Source organism: Schistocerca piceifrons, chromosome 2, assembly GCF_021461385.2.
Source record: "Schistocerca piceifrons isolate TAMUIC-IGC-003096 chromosome 2, iqSchPice1.1, whole genome shotgun sequence".
Classification (NCBI taxonomy): domain Eukaryota; kingdom Metazoa; phylum Arthropoda; class Insecta; order Orthoptera; family Acrididae; genus Schistocerca; species Schistocerca piceifrons.
Window position 1 is genome coordinate 651339981 of NC_060139.1, and position 22133 is coordinate 651362113.

General features: G+C 43.0%; 1 protein-coding gene across 1 annotated transcript in view; it reads left to right on the forward strand.

Moving 5' to 3' along the window:
• LOC124775698 (gustatory receptor 5a for trehalose-like) overlaps nucleotides 1–19302 on the forward strand; it is a 93880-nt gene extending 74578 nt beyond the window's left edge. The window contains exons 5-7 of the mRNA XM_047250526.1: nucleotides 11760–11922; nucleotides 13409–13498; nucleotides 19073–19302. Of these exons, the coding sequence (XP_047106482.1) occupies nucleotides 11760–11922; nucleotides 13409–13498; nucleotides 19073–19162 (343 nt within the window). The 3' untranslated portion in view covers nucleotides 19163–19302. The remainder of the gene's footprint in view (nucleotides 1–11759; nucleotides 11923–13408; nucleotides 13499–19072) is intronic.
• Nucleotides 19303–22133: the final 2831 nt, after the last annotated feature.

Consider the following 22133-nt stretch of genomic DNA (forward strand, 5'->3'; position numbering starts at 1 on the left):
ACACAAGTAACTGATTTAGATTAATCAGTGTTTACTCACGGGTTTGGTAATGCCTGCAGATGACATGGAGCTCGCCGACATCTCAGATGTGTCAGTAACGATAATATCCAGGAAATTTAGGAGACGTAAGTTTCTAGAATTAAGCATTATGCTCCTCGAATCACATAGCATGTGCCATTATAAGAATGGAATAATACAGCTGTTTACCTTTTCGGAATTCGTATCTGTTGTTGCGTATGTCCTTTAAAAAATTCAGTAGAGTGCAGCAGTGTATTGACTATCTGTTGAGTAATTAGTCCGATTACGCTGTTGCACTCAGTGGCCCACTCTTACGGTATGCACTTTAGAGCCCATGTTTACTGGACTTTTTTCTTGTTTTGGTCCATAGGTGCTACCACCTCTCAAAATATAGAAAGAAAAGAGCTTGCAGTAGAAGAGATATGTTTCACAGCATACAAGATGAAGAAGTGCTCATTGTTCTTAAGGTATGCATTTTTGAGCCCATGTTTAGTAGACCTTTTTGCTTCCAATGATCGTTCCTGTTATCCTAGAATACTGACCATTTCTCTTGGAACATCTTTTATATATCTGTCCTAAATAATAGGGAACGATAACATTTGGTAGTTAGGACAAGCTCATATAAATTGCAGTACTGCTCAGGATGCTGGTTCCATAGTATTAGCGGTATTAGTGAATAGCAATGGTGTTTCCAGCCATAAATTTGATCTTTGATCTTGATTTAAGGCTCCGCAAGCGCAAGTGCTCCGGCCACAGTCCTGCCTATTGATCCAAGCGCAGCGGCGAGTGGGGCTGACAGGTGAAGAGGTACAGGAAAATGAGGGTTGCAGTATTTTTAGACCATCAAAACCTCCACATGGTTGGAGGGCCGTGCCCATAATGCTTCAAACTTTCTCAACTGGGGAGAGATCCAGCCGCCTTGCTGGCCAAGGTAGGCTTTCGCAAGCATGAATGCAAGCAGGCCGTGTACAAGCGCACATTAAGTTGCTGAAACGTAAGCCCAGGATAGCTTGCTGTGAAGGACAAAGAAACGGGCGGTAAAATATCGTCGACGCACCGCTGTGCTGTAAGGCTGCGGCGGAAGACAACCAAAGGAGTGCTGCCATGAAAAGAAATGGCCCCCAGAACATCACTCCTGGTTGTCAGGCCGTATGGCGGAGATAGTCAGGTCGGTATCCCATTGCGTCTCCAGACACGTTTTAGCTTGCCTCCGGGGCCCACTTCGGAAATGAACTTATTGCTGAAGACAGTTCTGCTCGAATCAATGAGATTCCAGCGCTGAAGACACGGCGAGAGTTTCTACTGTTTGTTTGTATGCTTGCCAAACTCTAACTTGGCCAGCAAGGTCGCAGGGTCTCTCTCCAATTGACAACGTTTGGAGCATTATGGGCAAAATCCTCCAACCAGCAAGGGATTTTGATCATCTAATGCGCCAATTTGCCATGATATGCCTCAGGAGGACATTCAACAACTCTGTCAAACAATGCGAAGCCGAATAAGTGCTTCATAAAGGGCCAGAGGTGTACCAACTCATTATTGACTTGCTCAATTTCTGAAGATCTTTCTCTTGAATGAACCATTAAGTTTTTCTGAAATTGTAATCATTTGTTTGTCCATACATGTAGCTGAGATCTAACGATTTTCATTCCAATCAGAGGTTTTTTTTCTTTTCTTTTAGGTTCTAAAACAGATGAATATGAATACATTCGTAGTGCCCCTGCCCACTACACTCTTTACACGTGGCAGACAATCTTACCGAGTCCCGTAAGAGTTCGGGCAATGCGTGTGCGTGGACTTTAAGTTGGGAATGTGGGTCTTACGGGGAGTGTGCAGGGGATAAATCCCTGCAGTCGCGCTATCCTCTGCGTCCTCGATGGCTCAGATGAATAGAGCGTCTGCCATGTAAGCAGGAGGTCCCGGGTTCGAGTACCGGTCGGCGCACACATTTTCAACTGTCCCCATTGATGTATATCAACGCCTGTCGGCAGCTTAGCGTCTTTACTTAATTACCATTTTAAAGTAGATGAATGTGAACGATATTGGACGGTACTTTTGTGGTTTATTTCTACTAATCTTTTTGTAGACGGCTGTGGCCTGTGCTTTCTTCCAACTACTGAGCACATTATGTTGTTCAAAGAATCTATGGTACATTATGAATAAAAATGGGGCTAATCGTTGATGACAGGCGTGTTCATTGCTATCGCAGAATGACTACTAAATCGAAAAAAGTTCAAGAAGGGATAGTATTCGGTCTTTTCAGATTCAACCTCTGGTTTGTTACTGATGCAGAATTTCATCTACAATAATACTAACAATCATCTAGTTTGTGGAATACTGGGAGTGATACAACAGGTTGAAAATCAAAACGAAAGATCTTTGATGTTATGGGTTAAAACCGATTGCGGATTAATTCATAATGGAAATTGGCGTTCCTTAGCTATGGATGCTGCCCCGCTGGACGAGAAGAAATATGATAAAATTTCAGGAAACAACTTCATTGAGATGCATTCCAGGACCGAGTGGAGCCACCTGTTCAAACTGTCTATTGCATCAAAGGCAGGCAATAAGCTGACAGTTTACCTACTCTCCCCAGTCGCCCCTGGTACGAGAACTAGAAGTGTGGGCGAATTTCGGTTTTGACGCCTTTGACGATCTTAATCACCTTGTTCTTGAAAGCCCATTGCTCCATAAGAACAATACGAATCTGTTTATAGAAGATGCAAAAGTGACACAACGACCAGAACGAATTTTCGAAGGGCACATTCTCCCACATGTTAATATGAAGTTTTTCCATCGACAAATCCATGATAATGTTTCAGACACATATCTGGTCTACTTGCTAAAATGCCAGCAACCCCTAAGAGTCGCCAGGAACATTTTTCTGGTTTTTCGCCAGGTATCTGAAATTTCGTGTTTGCAGTTGTAAGTCGGCTGTTTAGGTTTTTATGTTGGTAATGCCACGTAGTGCTATGTATGAAAATCGCTGACCGCGCTGTGAGCAGTGTGTGGCTGGTTGGCATTGTTGGAATATTCGCTAGTGTAGTGTTGGGCAGTTGGATGTGAACAGCGCGTAGCGTTGGACAGTTGAAGGTGAGCCGTTAGCAGTGGTGGATGTGGAGAGAGAGATGACAGAGTTTTGAGCGGACGACCTGGACGTGTGTCCGTCAGAAGAAGGAAATTTGTTTAATTGGATGTCATAAAATTATATATATATATAATGACTTTTGAACATTATTAAGGTAAATACATTGTTTTTTCTCTATAAAAATCTTTCATTTGCTAACTATGCCTATCAGTAGTTAGTGCCTTCAATAGCTAGAACTTTTATTTAGCTGGCAGTATTGTCGCTCGCTGTATTGCAGTAGTTCGAGTAACTAAGATTTTTGTGAGGTAAGTGATTAATGAAAGGTATAGGTTATTGTTAGTCAGGGCCGTTCCTTTGAAGGGATTATTGAAAGTCAGATGGCGTTGCGCTAAAATATTGTCTGTCAGTTTAGTGATGATCAGAATAAGTAAAGAGAAAACTGTCTGGGTACGCTGAGTTTTACTCAGCTGTTTCTGTATCAAATAACGTAGAAGTTTACCAGCACAGTCATTCATAATTTTTCAAAGGGGACGTTACACAGTGTTAGCTGGAGTCAGCCCAAACGAACACCATTCAGGTGGTGCCTTTCATGTGACTTGCAGTGTCGACGGAAAGCGTCGATTTGTTTCTCGTTACAAACAAAATAATTTTTGAAGCGGAATTTTACGTGCTCATTCGATATAAGGGTCCCAGAATTAGTCTATATACGATGAATAAGTCCGCAGCTCTTGGTCTTGCGGTAGTGTTCTCGCTTCCCGCGCACGGGGACCAGGCTTCGATTCCCGGCAGGGTTAGGGATTTTCCCTGCCTCGAGATGAATGGGTGTTGTTGTGTCGTCTTCATCATCATCATTCAGCCCCATTACCGTCGGATGAAGGCAATGGCAAACCACCTCCACTAGGACCCTGCCTAGTAAAGCGGTGCGGATCTCCCGCATCGTCCCCCTACGCTCCTCGGAGGATGGAACCTCATCATCATCATCATCATCATCATCATCACGATGAATAACCAGTGCTCCAACAGTGACTCAGCAGCGCTGCTGCCCGCCAACAGCAGTCAGTGCTGTCGAAGACGGCGCTTTCACTATTAAAGAACTTGTTATTCTTCGTGTTTTACTGTCCCCGTTAATATATATCTATGAAATGAATATCACACTAGTCAAATTTTGGGACCCCTCTATCGAGTGAGCAGGTAAAATTCCGCTTTAAAAATCATTAGTTTTGTCATGAAAAACAAAGCGACGGTTTTCGTCGACACCGAGCGCCGTATAAAAGTAATGATCAGCAATATTTGTTTGGGTTCACTCTAGCTACACATGCCAAAAGCGAGATTGCTGGGGTCTCCCGAAACACCAGAGAAAAAACACCTGATGACTCTTAGGAGAGACACCCGACGAAGATTTCTCATATGAGTTTTACATATAATGTGATATGTGTTGTAAAATCTTCTACGTCTTAAGGTGCCTTGTCCCAGGTGCGAAAACGGCCAGCGGCTGCGACTGAACACACTGCAGTAGCAGGGAGTGCCTTCTGGCGCCTCCGCAATCATGAGTTTCGACAGCGATGCCCAGCCGGTGCGGTTGCAGGCGAAGCATTGCACCAGTGAACAGTGCTGTGACGGTAACCGTGCGACAGAGGCGTTCTTCATAATGTTGTCGCATGATGTCTAGCCACAAAAGTGATACTCTATGAGTTAGTCTCTTAACATAAATTTTCCACGATTTAGAACATCAAAACTCACTAGAACGTTTTGTTCTAGCACTATCACAGTTTGTAGACCGCCATTTCGTCAAAAATTACTTCCAAAAGTTCTTCTACTGATGAAAGTGACAAATAAATAAAAAGTCTGTAGACAAATGCGAATAGTACTTCTTCCACGACTCAACCGTTATCTTGTAGAGATTCAGAAGGATAATACTAGACATGGGTAAGAGTCTCTTGTTGCCAATAACCTAAAGCTAGTATGCTTTACTTTTAATAAACCGATATTTTCTGACGTTTTAAGAGAAATTTCCATGTTCATATAGAGAAACCTTAGGGACTCATATCCGTGATACGGAGAGAGAGAACGCATGGAACATGATAAAATATCTCAGCAATACCAAAGAAATGGGTTCTCTATGATCGCTTGGCTTTTCTGCATACGGTTCAATACGAGACTTAGTAAGTAAATTTGTTGATTTTAAGTGTACTACTATCGTCTGCCAGTAGTTTTCACTTCTTTGCTTTTGGGAATAATAAATTTGACCTATTATTGACAATTTTATGAACTTCAACAATAAATATCTAGTTCAAGATCTATTTCCAACATTTTTCGCAGTCGGAAGAAAACATCAACAGCGTTGTTGCAAACGTAGTGACTGATCTACATCTATATCTACACGACTAATCTGCAATTCACAGTTAAGTGCCTGACAAAAGACTAACAGCGTTGTTGTAAATACTGTGACTGATCTACATCTACATCAATACTCTGCAATTTACAATTACGTGCCTGGCAGGGGGTTTATCGAACCACCTTCAAACTCTTTCTCTACTGTTCCACTCTCCAACAACGCGCGGGAAAGTCGGAGATTTAAATATTTCTGAGAAATCTATGATTTCTCATATTTTATTACAGTGATCATGTCTCCCTACGTATACCGGCGCCAGCAAAAATTTTTTCGCATTCGGAAGAGAAAATTGGTGATGGAAATTTCGCGAAAAGATTCCCCCCCTCCTCCCAACAAAAAAAAGCTTTAGTTTTACTGAATACCACCTCAACTCGCATAATATGTCCGTGCCATTCTTTCCTCTGTTGCGCGATAGTACAAAACGAGATGCCTTCTCTGAACTTTTTCCAAGTGCCTGGACAATCCTCTTTGATTCGAATCCCAGACAGTGCAGCAATGCCTCAGAGGGGGACGGACAAATGTAGTGTAAGAGGTCTCTTTAGTAGACCTGTTGCATCTTCTAAGCGTTTTGCCAGCGAATCGCAATGTTTGGTTAGCTTTCCCCACAACATAATCCATGTGATCGTTTCGGTTTAGGTTATTCGTAAGTGCAGTGCTTATTCTGGAGACAATACGGAAGTTGAATCCACAGCACTTAATCTGGAAGAGCATGACAAGAGAGAGATGTAATGTCCATGAAATGTTTCAGATGAATATACAACTTCCACGCAGATAAACGAAGTTCGTGATACCAGCGGCACAAATTTACGTAAAAGGGAAAAGATGGGAGTTGAGGACAAGATGTATCTTCTGCTCGAAGGAAAGGCAGACTGAAAGGGAGAGAGCGTCTGCGGAATTCGAAATAAAATACATAGAGACGACCGCGAAGCAAGCCGATGTAAATTGATTTCTTCTGAGCATAGGTGTGGTTTTGAGGACATCCTACCCCATTATTAAAGTTCTGTAAAACCAAAGAGGAAATCATATCGATTTTAGTGATGGATCTATAACCCGAAACTGAGAAATTTAAGAATATGTCAGAACTCACTGCTATTATTTGAGGCTGATGATCTTAGGAGCATTACACTTTTCCTTTTAATTTAAAATTAAAGTATTGTTTAACTTTTTACTACTTTTCTAAGTTTCTCAAAACCAGCTGGACGGGTTAATGAATACTGTTTATATTAAATTCTTTCTGTCTCCATTGCTGTAATCCTATCGATGCTGACTTATATCACAGTGATTCAGTACTCTGCAGAATTATTTTTTAAATAATATGTAAACATGTCAATAAATACTTTTCTCCAAAACGTTTCTAGTCTTCATATTAAAGCAGAAACATGAAATGGTTCAGTTATCATCTGAAATCATTCACTCTTCTTTGTAAACCCTCGTCGCCAGTTTTGTAAATGCCTCGTCGCTACTGCTGTGGGGGACGGGGGTGTTGTTACGGTAAGCCAAGTCTGTGAGTTCGTGAAACGGCTTTTGGTGCAGTACACCGCTAATACAATTTCTCCCTGCCACTATTACAAAGCTATGCCCCAGAGTCACGTAACAGGTTAGGAGAAAGAAGGTTCTACAACACTCCAACAAATTCGTAGCGAAGTCACACAAATTAGTTAAAAAGGTTTATTTATCTTTGTGACTTGTTGAATAATGAAGTCTGCAACACTGCATGTAATATAACACAAAAAATGGCCTTAATGGGTAAGTTCAAATAATCGTCGGTAAACTGCACAGTACATAGCAAAAGCAATTTACAACAACTATCTATTCACTTCTAAGAGTTCACTAAACGACTTTCTCTGGATGATGATCTATAACTAAGTGAGCCGGCCGGGGTGGCCGTGCGGTTCTAGGCGCTACAGTCAGGAACCGCGCGACCGCTACGGTCGCAGGTTCGAATCTTGCCTCGGGCATGGATGTGTGTGATGTCTTTAGGTTAGTTAGGTTTAAGTAGTTGTAAGCTCTAGGGGACTGATGTCCGAAGTTAAGTCCCATAGTGCTCAGAGCCATTATATAACTAAGTGAGCGAGAGCTACTCTTCTATCTCCTGACAAGGGAACTTCCCCATCGCACCCCCCTCAGATTTAGTTATAAGTTGGCACAGTGGATAGGCCTTGAAAAACTGAACACAGATCAATCGAGAAAACAGGAAGAAGTTGTGTGGAACTGTGAAAAAAAATAAGCAAAATATACAAACTGAATAGTCCATGCGCAAGATAGGCAACATCAAGGATAGTGTGAGCTCAGGAGCGCCGTGGTCCCGTGGGTAGCGTGAGCAGCTGCCGAACAAGAGGTCCTTGGATCAAGCCTTCCCTCGAGTGAAAAGTTTACTTTCTTTATTTTCGCAAAGTTATGATCTGTCGTTCGTTCATTGACGTCTCTGTTCACTGTAATAAGTTTAGTGTCTGTATTTTGCGACCACACCGCAAAACCATGTGATTAGTAGACGAAATGACGTGCCTCTCCAATGGGAACCGAAAACATTTGATCGCAAGGTCACAGGTCAACCGATTCCTCCACAGGAAAACATGTCTGATATATTCTATACGACACTGGTGACGGCATGTGCGTCACATGACAGGAATGTGTTGTCGACCCACCTAACTTGTACACTTGGCGAATGGGTAAAAAGATTCTTCTGCCTTGTCCGATTTAGGTTTTCTTGTGGATGTGATAATCACTCCCGGTAAGGAAATTTCCGATTCCTCACAGTTCGGAAAATATTAATTGACCTTGTTATTGAAGTCGCGAGCTATATTTGCTGGATTCATATTGCCCACGGAATACATCTCACGTGTTTAATGTACTCTCGTCCAAAGTAGCGAACAGTCAACTGCCAGCCAGGGAGCCTCCTTAGCAGGAATACTCTCTCTTCCGTGTGCTGTAGTCGACTGACGTCGTGTGTTTCGATGTTTGTTTAGATGTAGCGTCCCCATACTACGGCGCAGTTACCTCGCATCGGACGGACGGACAGATAACAATTTCTGAAAATAAAAAATTAATCTTTTCACTCGAGGGAAGACTTGAACCAAGGACCTCTCGTTCCGCAGCTGCTCACGCTAACCATGGTACGACGGCGCTCCTGAGTTCACGCTATTCTTGATGTTCCTTATTTTGCACATGGACTACTCAGTTTGTATATTTTGCTTGTTTTTTTCATAGTTGCACACAACTTCTTCCTATTTTCTCGATTGATCTGTGTTCAGTTTTTCAAGGCCTATCCACTGCGCCAACTTATAACTAAATCTGAGGGGGATGCGATGGGGAAGTTCCCTTGTGAGTAGTATTCTGTCAGTTGGGGTCCTGCCATTGGCGGATTGTACTCGGCAGGCAATTGGCCGAGGCGAAGTCGAGATCTTCATCGTGAGCGCCGCCCGTGGTGCTGGTGCAACTCGCGCAAGTGGCGAGTCTCTATGGCACTTCCCCATCGCACCCCCCTCAGATTTAGTTATAAGTTGGCACAGTGGATAGGCCTTGAAAAACTGAACACAGATCAATCGAGAAAACAGGAAGAAGTTGTGTGGAACTGTGAAAAAAAATAAGCAAAATATACAAACTGAATAGTCCATGCGCAAGATAGGCAACATCAAGGATAGTGTGAGCTCAGGAGCGCCGTGGTCCCGTGGGTAGCGTGAGCAGCTGCCGAACAAGAGGTCCTTGGATCAAGCCTTCCCTCGAGTGAAAAGTTTACTTTCTTTATTTTCGCAAAGTTATGATCTGTCGTTCGTTCATTGACGTCTCTGTTCACTGTAATAAGTTTAGTGTCTGTATTTTGCGACCACACCGCAAAACCATGTGATTAGTAGACGAAATGACGTGCCTCTCCAATGGGAACCGAAAACATTTGATCGCAAGGTCACAGGTCAACCGATTCCTCCACAGGAAAACATGTCTGATATATTCTATACGACACTGGTGACGGCATGTGCGTCACATGACAGGAATATGTTGTCGACCCACCTAACTTGTACACTTGGCGAATGGGTAAAAAGATTCTTCTGCCTTGTCCGATTTAGGTTTTCTTGTGGATGTGATAATCACTCCCGGTAAGGAAATTTCCGATTCCTCACAGTTCGGAAAATATTAATTGACCTTGTTATTGAAGTCGCGAGCTATATTTGCTGGATTCATATTGCCCACGGAATACATCTCACGTGTTTAATGTACTCTCGTCCAAAGTAGCGAACAGTCAACTGCCAGCCAGGGAGCCTCCTTAGCAGGAATACTCTCTCTTCCGTGTGCTGTAGTCGACTGACGTCGTGTGTTTCGATGTTTGTTTAGATGTAGCGTCCCCATACTACGGCGCAGTTACCTCGCATCGGACGGACGGACAGATAATAATTTCTGAAAATAAAAAATTAATCTTTTCACTCGAGGGAAGACTTGAACCAAGGACCTCTCGTTCCGCAGCTGCTCACGCTAACCATGGTACGACGGCGCTCCTGAGTTCACGCTATTCTTGATGTTGCTTATCTTGCACATGGACTACTCAGTTTGTATATTTTGCTTGTTTTTTTCATAGTTGCACACAACTTCTTCCTATTTTCTCGATTGATCTGTGTTCAGTTTTTCAAGGCCTATCCACTGCGCCAACTTATAACTAAATCTGAGGGGGATGCGATGGGGAAGTTCCCTTGTGGGTAGTATTCTGTCAGTTGGGGTCCTGCCATTGGCGGATTGTACTCGGCAGGCAATTGGCCGAGGCGAAGTCGAGATCTTCATCGTGAGCGCCGCCCGTGGTGCTGGTGCAACTCGCGCAAGTGGCGAGTCTCTATGGCACTGGCACCAGCTCGCATCTTTGCGCTGTGGTGCTTTGCCCTGTCTGTGTCTTGTTAGGACGACAAAGCAATGAGGAAATACTTATCGTTGGACGATGTGTAAAAATGTCCAGTGATTAAATAATTACAGCTGTGACAAAGGGAGACACTACATTTTAAGTAATTTTAGCCAGAAAGTAGTCGTTTAGAGAGCAATATGAGCGTCACTGCAATTTTTTCTGCTGTATTGATGAGTTTCTTGAACCGGTTGCACGTTTTATTTCTGTACATAACTTTCTGTAAGCTGCAAAATATGCACAGTCTGACAGACATTTAATCTAAAATAGAGTGTGCAATATGTATAGCAACTTAAAAGGTTCCAGAATGAGATTTTCACTCTGCAGCGGAATGTGCGCTGATGTGAAACTTCCCTGGCAGATTAAAACTGTGTTCCGGACCGAGACTCGAACTCGGGAAGGTGGGAGACGAGGTACTGGCAGAAGTAAAGCTGTGAGGACGGGGCGTGAGTCGTGCTTGGGTACCTGAGTTGGTAGAGCACTTGCCCGCGAAAGGCAAAGGTCCCGAGTTCGAGTCTCGGTCCAGCACATAGTTTTAATCTGCCAGGAAGTTTAATTTAAAAGCTGACTGTTAATCAAATTTTATAACAACTTTTACCGTCACGTATCGCAAAAATACTATTAATCTTCTTCTTTTTTCCCTTGTTCTGTAGCCACAACAACTTTAGCATCTCGTCCCCTTCTTCTTGTAGTAAATTATTCAAGTAGTTCGAATTGAAAGCCAATTCGACCACGCTTCTCTTCATCCTGTTGCTGACTGCCGACTGCGGTTGCTGCTGGCGTCTTGCCTTGGAAAACAGCGGCGGCTGCGGTCGGGTGGCGGTCGCGTAGCCGACTATTTGTCAGTTGGAAGGCTCAAATGGCTCTAAGCACTATGGGGCTTAACATCTGAGGTCATCGGTCCCCTAGACTTAGAACTACATAAACCTAACTAACCTAAAGACATCACACACATCCATGCCCGAGGCAGGATTCGAAGCTGCGACCGTAGGGGCAGCACGATTCCGGACTGAAGCGCCTAGAACCGCTCTGCTACAGCGGCCGGCTCAGCTGGAAGACTCAGCCGCGGTCGCAGGCAGCAAGTACATCTTGGACAAGATCAGAATTCAACGTAGACTAATATTGTCGTGTTATTAACTGTATGTTCAATATATTTTTTTCATTAGTCTTTCTGCTAGTGGACGCTGCTGGGCGTCGTAACGCGGTATTGTGTCATGTAACGTAGCAGCAGCGTGTTGTATCTGTGCAGGCAGCGGAGGCGCGGCGCGGCACTGTAGTCGGTATACGTGATGAGTTGTTCGGCTTCCTGCTTGTGCGCACCTGGTGGTCGACGTCACACAGTAGTGTGTGGCGTAGTGTAGCAGCTGGGTGTTGTGTGTGTGCAGGCATCTGAAGCGCGGCTCGGTGCTGGAGTCGGTGTACCTGGTGAGCTCGTTCGGCTTCCTGCTGGTGCGCGCCTGCTGGGTGACGCTATCGGCTGCCGCGGTGTACGACGAGGGCCGCGCCGCGCTGCCCCACCTCTTCGCCTGTCCAGCGCTCTGCCCCGAGGTTCGCTCACTTCTGCTCACCTGTCTAGTCATCAGCGACAACATCGCGTTACTGGGGAGCGAAGAATGAAGTGCACGACAGGCCAACTGAGCATACCTTTTTGTCTGGCACAGTGATCTGCTTTGGTTGGACCTACCGATATTCGGATTGCTCTCCATAGATTCAGATGCCATAACGAAAGCTGTCACGTAATTGAATACCGATATGGACAGGGTTCCTCTGGTAATTGAGTCTTCGGAGGAGAAAGTTGGTGATTGGAATTTCGTGAGAAGATTCCGTCGTAACGAAAAACGCCTTTCTTTTAATGATGTCCAGCCCAAATCCTGTGTCATTTCTGTGACACCCTCTCCCATATTTCGCGATAATACAAAACGTACCGCCTTTGTTTGAACTTTTTCGATGTACTCCGTCCTGTCCTAGGTACCTAAGAAATCGCTTTAGACAACAGTTCAATTTTTTTATTTATCTGGTAAGGATCCCACACCGCGCAGCAGTATTCTAAAAGAGGACGGCCAAGCGTAGTGTAGGCAGTCTCCTTAGTAGGTCTGTTACATTTTCTAAGTGCCCCGCCAATAAAAGGCAGTCTTTGGTTAGCGTTCCCCACATTTTCTTTGTGTTCCTTCCAATTGAAGTTGTTCGTAATAGTAATACCTAGGTATTTAGTTGAATTTACGGCTTTTAGATTAGACTGATTTATCGTGTAACCGAAGTTTAACGAGTTCCTTTTAGCACTCATGTGGATGACCTCACTCTTTTCGTTATTCAGGGTCAAATGGATAAAAAGAAAGATCTGAATGGAACCACTGTACAGCATTTGAAGATAAATTTTAACTTGCGAGTTTAGCAAGTAGAATATCAAAGTCGATAATATACTTCGTAAATTGATAGTTTGCCCAAATAGCATTTATTCATTGGGAAAGTTATGCACCTGAATATCATTGTCCTTACCATCATGTCGATTTTTCCGTTGACTTTTCTATTGCCAATATTGCTGAATTTCTCTTTGTCATCGCCAGTGAATATAATGGCGTTAACATCAGTCCGCCGTGTCTGTTCGCGAAGATATTTTTCACGATCGCTTTCCGTTTGTACTGGATGGTGACTTTACCTCATTACTTGACGAAGTTGCAATCTGCTACGACCGCATATGAGGTTCCCATTGTGGAATAGGCCTTTTGTTTACATTTTATAGAGTACAAATGGCGTATGGCTCTCGTTAATAATGGAAAGAGCCTTCCTAAGCAATATGTCGCACGTAACACCCTTGTCACGAACTTATACAAGAAAATATGATATTTCAATGTTATATAAGTAGCTATACCATAAACCTTTAAAAAGGATATTCATGTAACGTATAAGAAGTCATGTAAAATGGATTTAACAATGGAAATAAAATATATCTAGTACGTTGTGTCGTAAAATAAATAATTAAATTTTTCTCTAGTGATTTCCTGTTAATTTCATAATGTTAAACGTTCCTTTTCAGGCCCAACGACTGCAGTTCCAAATTTCGTCTGACAACATTGTTCTCACAGGCATGAGATTCTTCTCCATCACAAGAAATTTCATGCTCGGAGTAAGTAACTATTGTAGTGATGTACAGTATTCATTTTCCAGTTTTCTACGATAGCAGTAAAATCGTGCAACAGACGGTTGTCGTTACGGATATTTTGGTGTGTAATGCAGAGCGAATTACTACTGCTCCAAATTTGTTTTCAGATGCTTAGGACGCCGTTATCAGCCTTCTAAAGCAAGTTTATGATAGTGTGAATACACCCTAACTTATAAATGTCCCGTGCTTTTTGTGTCATCGCGTTCACTAAGCTATCACTGTCCCGTCAGGCCATGCATATTTAGGTTTGTCATTATTTCCATAAAGCACTTAAGCGAAGAGGTCACCATCGATTTCCTACCCCATCCTTGAACAGTTCAAGATGAGTTCCTTTATTATTCAATCGATGTCCTCAGGACGTTAACACTAGTCTTAAGCTATCGTGTTGCCGACTCGTAATAATAAACGGTATTTTACACTAACAACGAGGAAACGGACAACTGTAGACGCCACGGCTGATAAACCAAGTCAAACGGGTAGCCCAGAGAGAGAAAACTAGACGCCGAGATAAGAAACAGTAGTGTGTTACAACCAGACGGCACCGATGCGAATACACGACTGCCTAACGTGTCGTGTAGCCGTCGTACCCCAAATTACGTGATCTGGAGTCTTAGGCCCGCCTGCACTGCCGCCACAAGTGCTGAAAGGCCGGAGCGGCGGCCTGTGGCCACATTAGCGCTCGGAGGCTATTGCTGCTCCGTATACACAGCCGAGAATCAGCTACACGCTTTCCGACGGCCTTTCCAAGTCGCCAGGTCGAGATGCCAGAGTAACCATGACGACTGCCACTTTCAGAGCGACCAACGAAACGGTTCAACACATTTAGCGCTTATATAATTCAATAATTTCTTTTGAAAATAAGAGTGCTGTCTGATAATATGTTACAAGCAGTGTAGCCACACGAAGAGTAATACTCGTCATTGCCAATAAAATAAAATGGAGCTGTTGTCTAACACGCTATTTTAGTACCTAGGACATCCATAGTAAAATTCAAAATGTAGCTACAAGTGCTGAAGAGGAACATTAATCTGGAGCGTTATCCTAGAGTGATAAATGTTCCGTACATTTTATGTCACTGTTGCATAGTCACAAACCTTCGGTGACGTCCTTTTCTGGCATTTTCTCATTTTTAAGAGCCACCATTATTGTTTTTGCTTGTTGGCGCTCGTTAATAGAACGACCCCAAATGCACTTATGATTGATAGAATTCCAGTTGTTGTTGTTGTCGTCTTCAGTCCTGAGACTGGTTTGATGCATCTCTCCATGCTCCATACAGTATAGCTGCATGCCTTCGGGAAAAATTACGGTTGTAGTTTCCCCTTGCTTTCAGCCGTTCTAAGTACCAGCACAGCAAGGCCGTTTTGGTTAGTGTTACAAGGCCAGATCAGTCAATCATCCAGACTGTTGCCCCTGCAACTACTGAAAAGACTGCTGCCCCTTTCAGGAACCACACGTTTGTCTAGCCTCTCGACAGATACCCCTCCGTTGCGGTTGCACCTACGGTACGGCTATCTGTATCACTGAGGCACACAAGCCTCCCCACCATCGGCAAGGTCCATGGTTCATGGGGGAGGGGGGGGGGGAAATTCCAGTACTCGACTGGTAAATGTTTCCCAAGATTACGGATGACAGCTGCTCGTTGTTAATAGGACAGTTTGTTTTTTATATCCTCAAAACAAAAATTTAAACTGATAACTGTATCTACTTTATTAATCAGGAGCACTGGATCATGTAAAGAAGAACTGGCCAAAGATATAACACTGCCTCTCAAATGTATTTAAAACCAGCTAGCGACAACTTGGAATAGAATCTTCGCAAAAAGGTGGCGACATTCGGTAGCAGAAGAAATTTTGACTACCAGTACCCGATCAGCCAATGGGAGGGGATACGCTGGCGTAAAAAACCAGATCACCACAATTTGTGCAGGTGACTTACATTACATTCCAAACCTCTGGTACCAAGTTTCACGCTCTCCGTTTTCTCGTTGTCTTACAACAGAACACTGTAAACGCATGCATTCCAGTCACCTACGATTTACAGATACTCTGAATATAAAAATATCATACACTGGAAAGGGGCCATTGCGGGTGCAATTAAGAAAACGCTTATTGATTAGGCGGCTCAGTTGACCCCTCGGAAACTCCCAGCCAACAATAACATATAAATCGTTCCAATTTCCTAGTTAGTTGAACATCTTTTGCTGGTTGTCTGATCGTGTGTCCAGCATAACAGCATGGGCAGTGCCGATCCTACCTGATGGCTCGAATGCGGTGCCAAGGAGGGCAGGAGACTAGAAGTTGGTAGGAGGGGCGGGGGGGGGGGGGGGGGAGGGGAGGTGCAGTTAGTCGTGACGTTTGTCCGATAGTTAAACGGCCCCTATGCTGTGAATAATATTATGCAATACATCATATTACGTAATATTATCGACCGTCTCTAGATAAGATCGAAGGGTGTGCAGTATGTTGACGGATCTACTGGAATTAGATTTTTATCGAAAAAACTGCTTCGATTGTATGGTTTCTGGTTCATATTGTATCTTTTTCAGCTTAGGATCGTATGCTAAACCGTTTATTTTGTGCGATTTATTGTATTGTGAAATGCAAGTGACTTTGAAATCAGCGGGACGCACGGTCATTTGAGAATTATTTTAAGTATATAGGAGTTTGTCAGCCGTACAGTGTGTAAAATGAAACGAGTGTAGTAATAGCCAAACGATGATTAGTTGTTTTGAAAATATAGAGAAGCGTACCCGGAAGAAGGTAAGCTTGAATCAGTAAAGAAATTAAATTCACTGCGGACAACTTATAGGAAAGAGCTGAAAAGAAGTAGGAGCGCAAAGAAAAGCGCAACTGGTGTTTACGAGCTACTGAGTCAACACTTTGGTACTTTGATGCCATGAACGTTTTGCAAGTACAACACATTTTTAGTGAAATTTGAATAAAAATTGGTTTACTTGTTTTTTTTTTTAATTGGATCTAAATAAATAAATATTACGCGAATGTAACCTCAAGTATAGGTGTAAGAATTTATAGAGGTACATCAAATTAGGAAGCTTCCATCCTCAGAATGTTTCGATAGTCATTTGGCTCGCTTTTCTTCAAGTCACTCAGTAAATTCTCATGCGCCCCCCTTCCTCTCTTCTCATACCAGCCCTTCATCCATCTACGTTTCCTCTTTCCCTTACATGAGCGCAAAATCTGTCCAAGAGCCAAATAACAGCTGACGTCTGTACCCGCCGAGATTTGACACTTATATTGCACAATATCGATTCACTGTGTGGAGCCAAGCTTCAGTATATTGTACAATATTACTGCCCAATATTCTGACGCTTGGCTCCACACAGTAAATTGATACCACACAATATTACTGCCCCCCCCCCCCCCCCCCTATGAACCATGGACCATGCCGTTCATGGAGAGGTTCGCGTGCCTCAGCAATACAGATACCCGTACCGTAGGTGCAAGAGCAACGGAGGAGTATCTGTAAAATGGCCAGGCAAACGTGTGGTTCCTGAAGAGGGGCAGGAGTCTTTTCAGTAGTTACAGGGGCAACAGTCCAGATGATTGACTGTAACATCAACCAAAACGGCCTTTCTGTGCTCGTACTGTGAGCACCTGAAAGCAAGGGGAAATTACAGCAGTAATTTTTCCCGAGGGCATGCATCTTTACTGTATGGTTAAATGATGATATAGTCCTCTTGGGTAAAATGTTCTGGAGGTAAAATAGTCCTCCATTCGGATCTCCGGGCGGGGACTACTCAGGAGGATGTTGCTATCAGGAGAAACAAAACTGGCTTTCTACGGATCGGAGAGTGGAATGTCAGGTCACTTAATCAGGTAGGTATGTTAGAAAATTTAAGAAGGGAAATGGATACGTTAAAGTTAGATGTAGTCGGAATTAGTGAAGTTCGAAGGTAGAAGGAACAAGACTTCTGGTCAAGTGAATACAGAGTTAAAATAGAAAACAAAATAAGGGTAATGCAGGAGTAGGTTTAATAATGAATAAAAAAATAGGAGCGCGGGTAGGCTACTATGAACAGCATAGTGAACGCATTATTGTAGCCAAGATAGACACGAAGTCCAAGCCTACCACAGTAGTACAGGTTTATATGCCAACTAGCTCTGCAGATGACGAAAAGGTTCAGGGAATGTATGTTGCGATAAAAGAAGTTATTCAGATAGTTAAGGGAAATGAAAATTTAATAGTCATGGGTGACTGGAATTCGATGGTAGGAAACGAAGAGAAGGAAAAGTAGTAGGTGAATATGAACTGAGGGTAAGGAATGAAAAAAGGAAGCCGTCTGTTAGAATTTTGTACAGAGGATAACCTAATCATATCTAACAACTGGTTTAAGAATCATGAAAGAAGAATGTAAAAGTGTAAGAGACCTGGAGACATTTGAAGGTTTCAGATAGATTATATAACGGTAAGACAGAGATTTAGGAACCAGGTTTTAGATTGTAAGACATTTCCAGGGGCAGATGTGGGCTCTGGTTATGACGTTGGTTATGAACTGTAGATTAGAACTGAAGAAACTGCAAAAATGTAGTAATTTAAGTTGATGTGACCAGGATAAACTGAAAGAACCAGAGGTTGTAGAGAGTTTCAGAGAGAGCATTAGGAAACGACTGACAAGAACAGGGGAAAGAAATACAGAAGAAGAAGAATGTGTAGCTTTGAGAGATGAAATGGTGAAGGCGGCAGAGGATCAAGTAGGTAAAAAGACGAGGGCTAGTAGAAATCCTTGGGTAACAGAAGAGATATTGAAATTAATTGATGAAAGGAGAAAATATAAAAAGCAGTAAATGAAGTAGGCGGAAAGGAATGCAAACGACTCAACAATGAGATCGCCAGGAAGTGTAAAATGGCTAAGCATGGATGGCTAGAGGACAAATGCAAGGATGTAGAGGCATATATCACTAGGGGTAAGATAGATTCTGCAATTTGCACATTGACAGGCGACGTGGAGCCAGCAATTGGGTATCGGATTAACGCCTGGCGGCGGTGGAGACGTGGCGTCACAGGCTATGGATTGACGAAATTATGTGATTATGTGAATGCGCGGTGTGTTTTCTTTCGAATGTGTGTGAAACAAGAGACACGACGCCTTCATTTAATTGTTTCACCTCGATGGGCAATTAATCCAGAACGTTCAGTGCCGGATGGACATGGGAGGTGAACTTGGCTCATGTGTCTCCTCTCCGCACACTGTGTGACTAGGAAAAAGTGGTGTTGGCTAGACTCGCCTATGCGCGTAGAACCAAGCCCTGTGATAAGTTAATTCAGCTAATAGGCCACTTACTAGAGAGGAGAAGGCTATGTTCCAACACCAAATCTCAGGCTCTCTCTTATCTCCCCTCCACCATCAACAACTAAAGCGTAGCTCTACTCCCACTAAAAATCGTCAATGTACGCGAGACAAGGAAAGCTTCCGAACTGTGCCTAACTGTGTTTCCCACGGCACGTCACATTTCAGATGCAGCTCTGCCGATATTAAAATTTCTTGATAATGTTTAATGCTTTTTGCTTTTTTCATAGGTGGCTGGAGCGATTGTGACATACGAAGTGGTACTTCTGCAGTTCAGCGTTCAGCGTTCAGTCCTCAATGCTACAATGTCATCTCGGTGAAGTGACATTTTTTCAGTACTAGACAATGTGATTGTTGCCTTAGTGCAGGACATTCAGATGTATTTTATTTGTATCGAAACTTAGAAAATTTGGAGAAATGTAAACGTTTATTATATTTATGCAACATTAGACTGCTTAGCAAAAATAAAAATGAATTGTTTCAGCATATTGTAGCTATACAAAGTACAATTACATCACTTGATGTCGAGTGCTATACGAACAACCCTCAGACGAACTTCGTTAGGTCCTGGTCGAGTCGTCCCTCGGGCATGGGTGTGTATGATTGTCCTTAGGATAATTTAGGTTAAGTAGTGTGTAAGCTTAGGGACTGATAACCTTAGCAGTTAAGTCCCATAAGATTTCACACACATTTTTTGAAACTTCGTTAAGCTCCAGGTACATGATGATGACTGATATTTTCCTTAAAGGTGATAGGTGATTGATACGATACTCATTGAAAACTCATGTTATAAATGCTGCTACTTGTCTGGAATTCTGGTGCTTAATAAATAACATCTTAAATGTGTTAATGTTTTTACTGATGCTATTTCTTTACCTTTATTGCATTCTATGAACTGTTTATACACTTGTACACTATCAGAATTCGCAGAGATGAAATTAAATAAATGTGAATAATACAATACGGTACTGATTCTGCGTATTAGATGACGTCAAGAAAGACCAGGGACAGCCCGCCGCTTTGGCCGAGGGGTTCTAGGCCCTTCAGTCCGGAACCACGCTGCTGTTAAGGTCGCAGGTTCGAAACCTGCCTCGGGTATGGATGTGTGTGACGTCCTTAGGTTAGTTAGGTTTAAGTAGTTCTAAGTCTAGGGGACTGATGATCTCAGATGTTAAGTCCCATAGTGCTTAGAGTGATTTCAACCTTTTTTTTTTTTACTAGAGGCACCCCTGGAGCTCTGCAAAATCACACACACAGTCCAGCTGATAAGTATGTACAGATTTTTCAAGTAGACAAAGGTCATTGTGGGAGAATCCAGCAGCAAGCTCGTCAGTTTAATAATGCAAGTCGAAACAGCGGGCGAAGTGATGTGGCAATGCCTTTGACATTATGCCACAGGCGCTGCTAGAGGCGTAATAATGGAAGATGTCCCGTACTCTTTGCAGTGGACCTGTGTACAGTGTTGCTTCCTGCGGCTCCGCTGTGCTATGAAGAATGAAACATTTGGGTTTTAAATCCCTCTCTCTTGAAACAGGAATAAAGAGTTAGAAGGGTCTCTGCTTGAGCCTTCTCTGAGATGGTCGAATGTAACTGACCAAAGCAATGTCCCATCAGTTAAATCTTAGAACTCTCGAAGACAATGACACTGCTTGGCGCATCGTTAGGACCGACTAGTTCGATCTGCAATTGGGTGCGTCCTGATCGGCCCTGGCAGACCTCGGTGGATTGCTGGTGGCCACCTGTCATCGACTTTGCGATAAATACGCCCACCACTCTATCCATACGCTGTGCGGACGCCACCGGAGATTTACTCAGTCGAACACATAATATACGGAGCTGTTGTTCAGATAAAACACTTACTTGCACTGTGTCCTACATCTACATCTACATAATTTCTCTGCTATTCACAATAAAGTACTGGCAGAGGGTTCAATGAACCACCTTCAAACTGTCTTTCTACCGTTCCACTCTCGAACGACGTGTGGGAAAAACTAGTACTTAAATTTTTCTGTGCGAGCCCTGATTTCTCTTATTTTATCGTGGTGATCATTTCTCCCTACGAAGTTGGGTGCCACAATGTTTTCGCAATCGGGGGAGAAACTTTCATGAGAAGATCCCGTCGCAATGAAAAAGGCCTTTGTTTTAATGATTGCCATTCCAATTCACGTATCATGTCTGTGGCACAATCACCCCTGTATCGCGATAGTACAAAACGAGCTGCCCTTCTTTGGACTTTTTCGATGTCATCCGTCAGTCCCACACCACACAGCATAGGGCGGACAAGCTTGGTGTAAGCAGTCTCTTTAGTAGACCTGTTGCACCTTCTAAATGTTCTGCCAATGAATTCCAGTCTTTGGTTATCATTATCTATGCGATCGTTCCAATTTAGGTTATTCGTAATTGTAATCCCTATGTAATTAGTTGAACTTACAGCCTTAAGATAATCGAAATTTAGCTGATTTCTTTTAGTACTCATGTGAATAACTTCACGCTTTTCTTTATTCAGGGTCAATTGCCACTTCTCGCACCATACAGATATTTTATCCAAGCTGAGCTGGCGTTGGACAGTTCTCGTTACACCCCATAGTATTAGCACTCGTTGAGAGTAATGTAAAGCCTTACATAGGCATGTAGATTCTGGTGCAGTCAGATCGAAATAATAAAGAGATACCATTTTTTGGAGACAGCCAACTTTATTGGCCCATAACTTCCGCACTGTATGTGAAATGAATTTTTCTATCCGAAGTGATAAGAACACTGATATTCTAGATATTTCTAATCGTACATGTAGTGTCCGTAACCTAGAATACTTGTTGTTTGTTAGATAAGTATTGAAATTTGGTGCGCAGCAATGGCGCGCAGGTCCCCTCGTATACTACTCTCTAAGACAAAAAAGATAGATAAAGATAGAGAGAGACGCACCACGAAGGAATTATCCTATTGGAACGGAAATCAGTTGATGTGATGTACGTGTACAGACAATCAAATAATTACAATTCCACTGAAAATGGATAATTTATTCAAGAGAAAGAGCTACACAAATTGAGCAAGTCAATGACAAGTTGTTCCACCTCTGGCCATTATGCATGCAGTTAATCGACCTGGCACTGATTGATAGAGTTGTTGGATGTCCTCCTGAGGGACGTCGTAACAAATTCTGTTCGACTGGCGAGTTAGATCGTCAAAAGCCTGAGCTTTTTGGAGGGCCCTGCCAATAATGCTCCAAATGTTCCCAGTTGGGGAGAAATCCGGCGATGTTACTGGCCAAGGCAGGATTTGGTAAGTATGAAG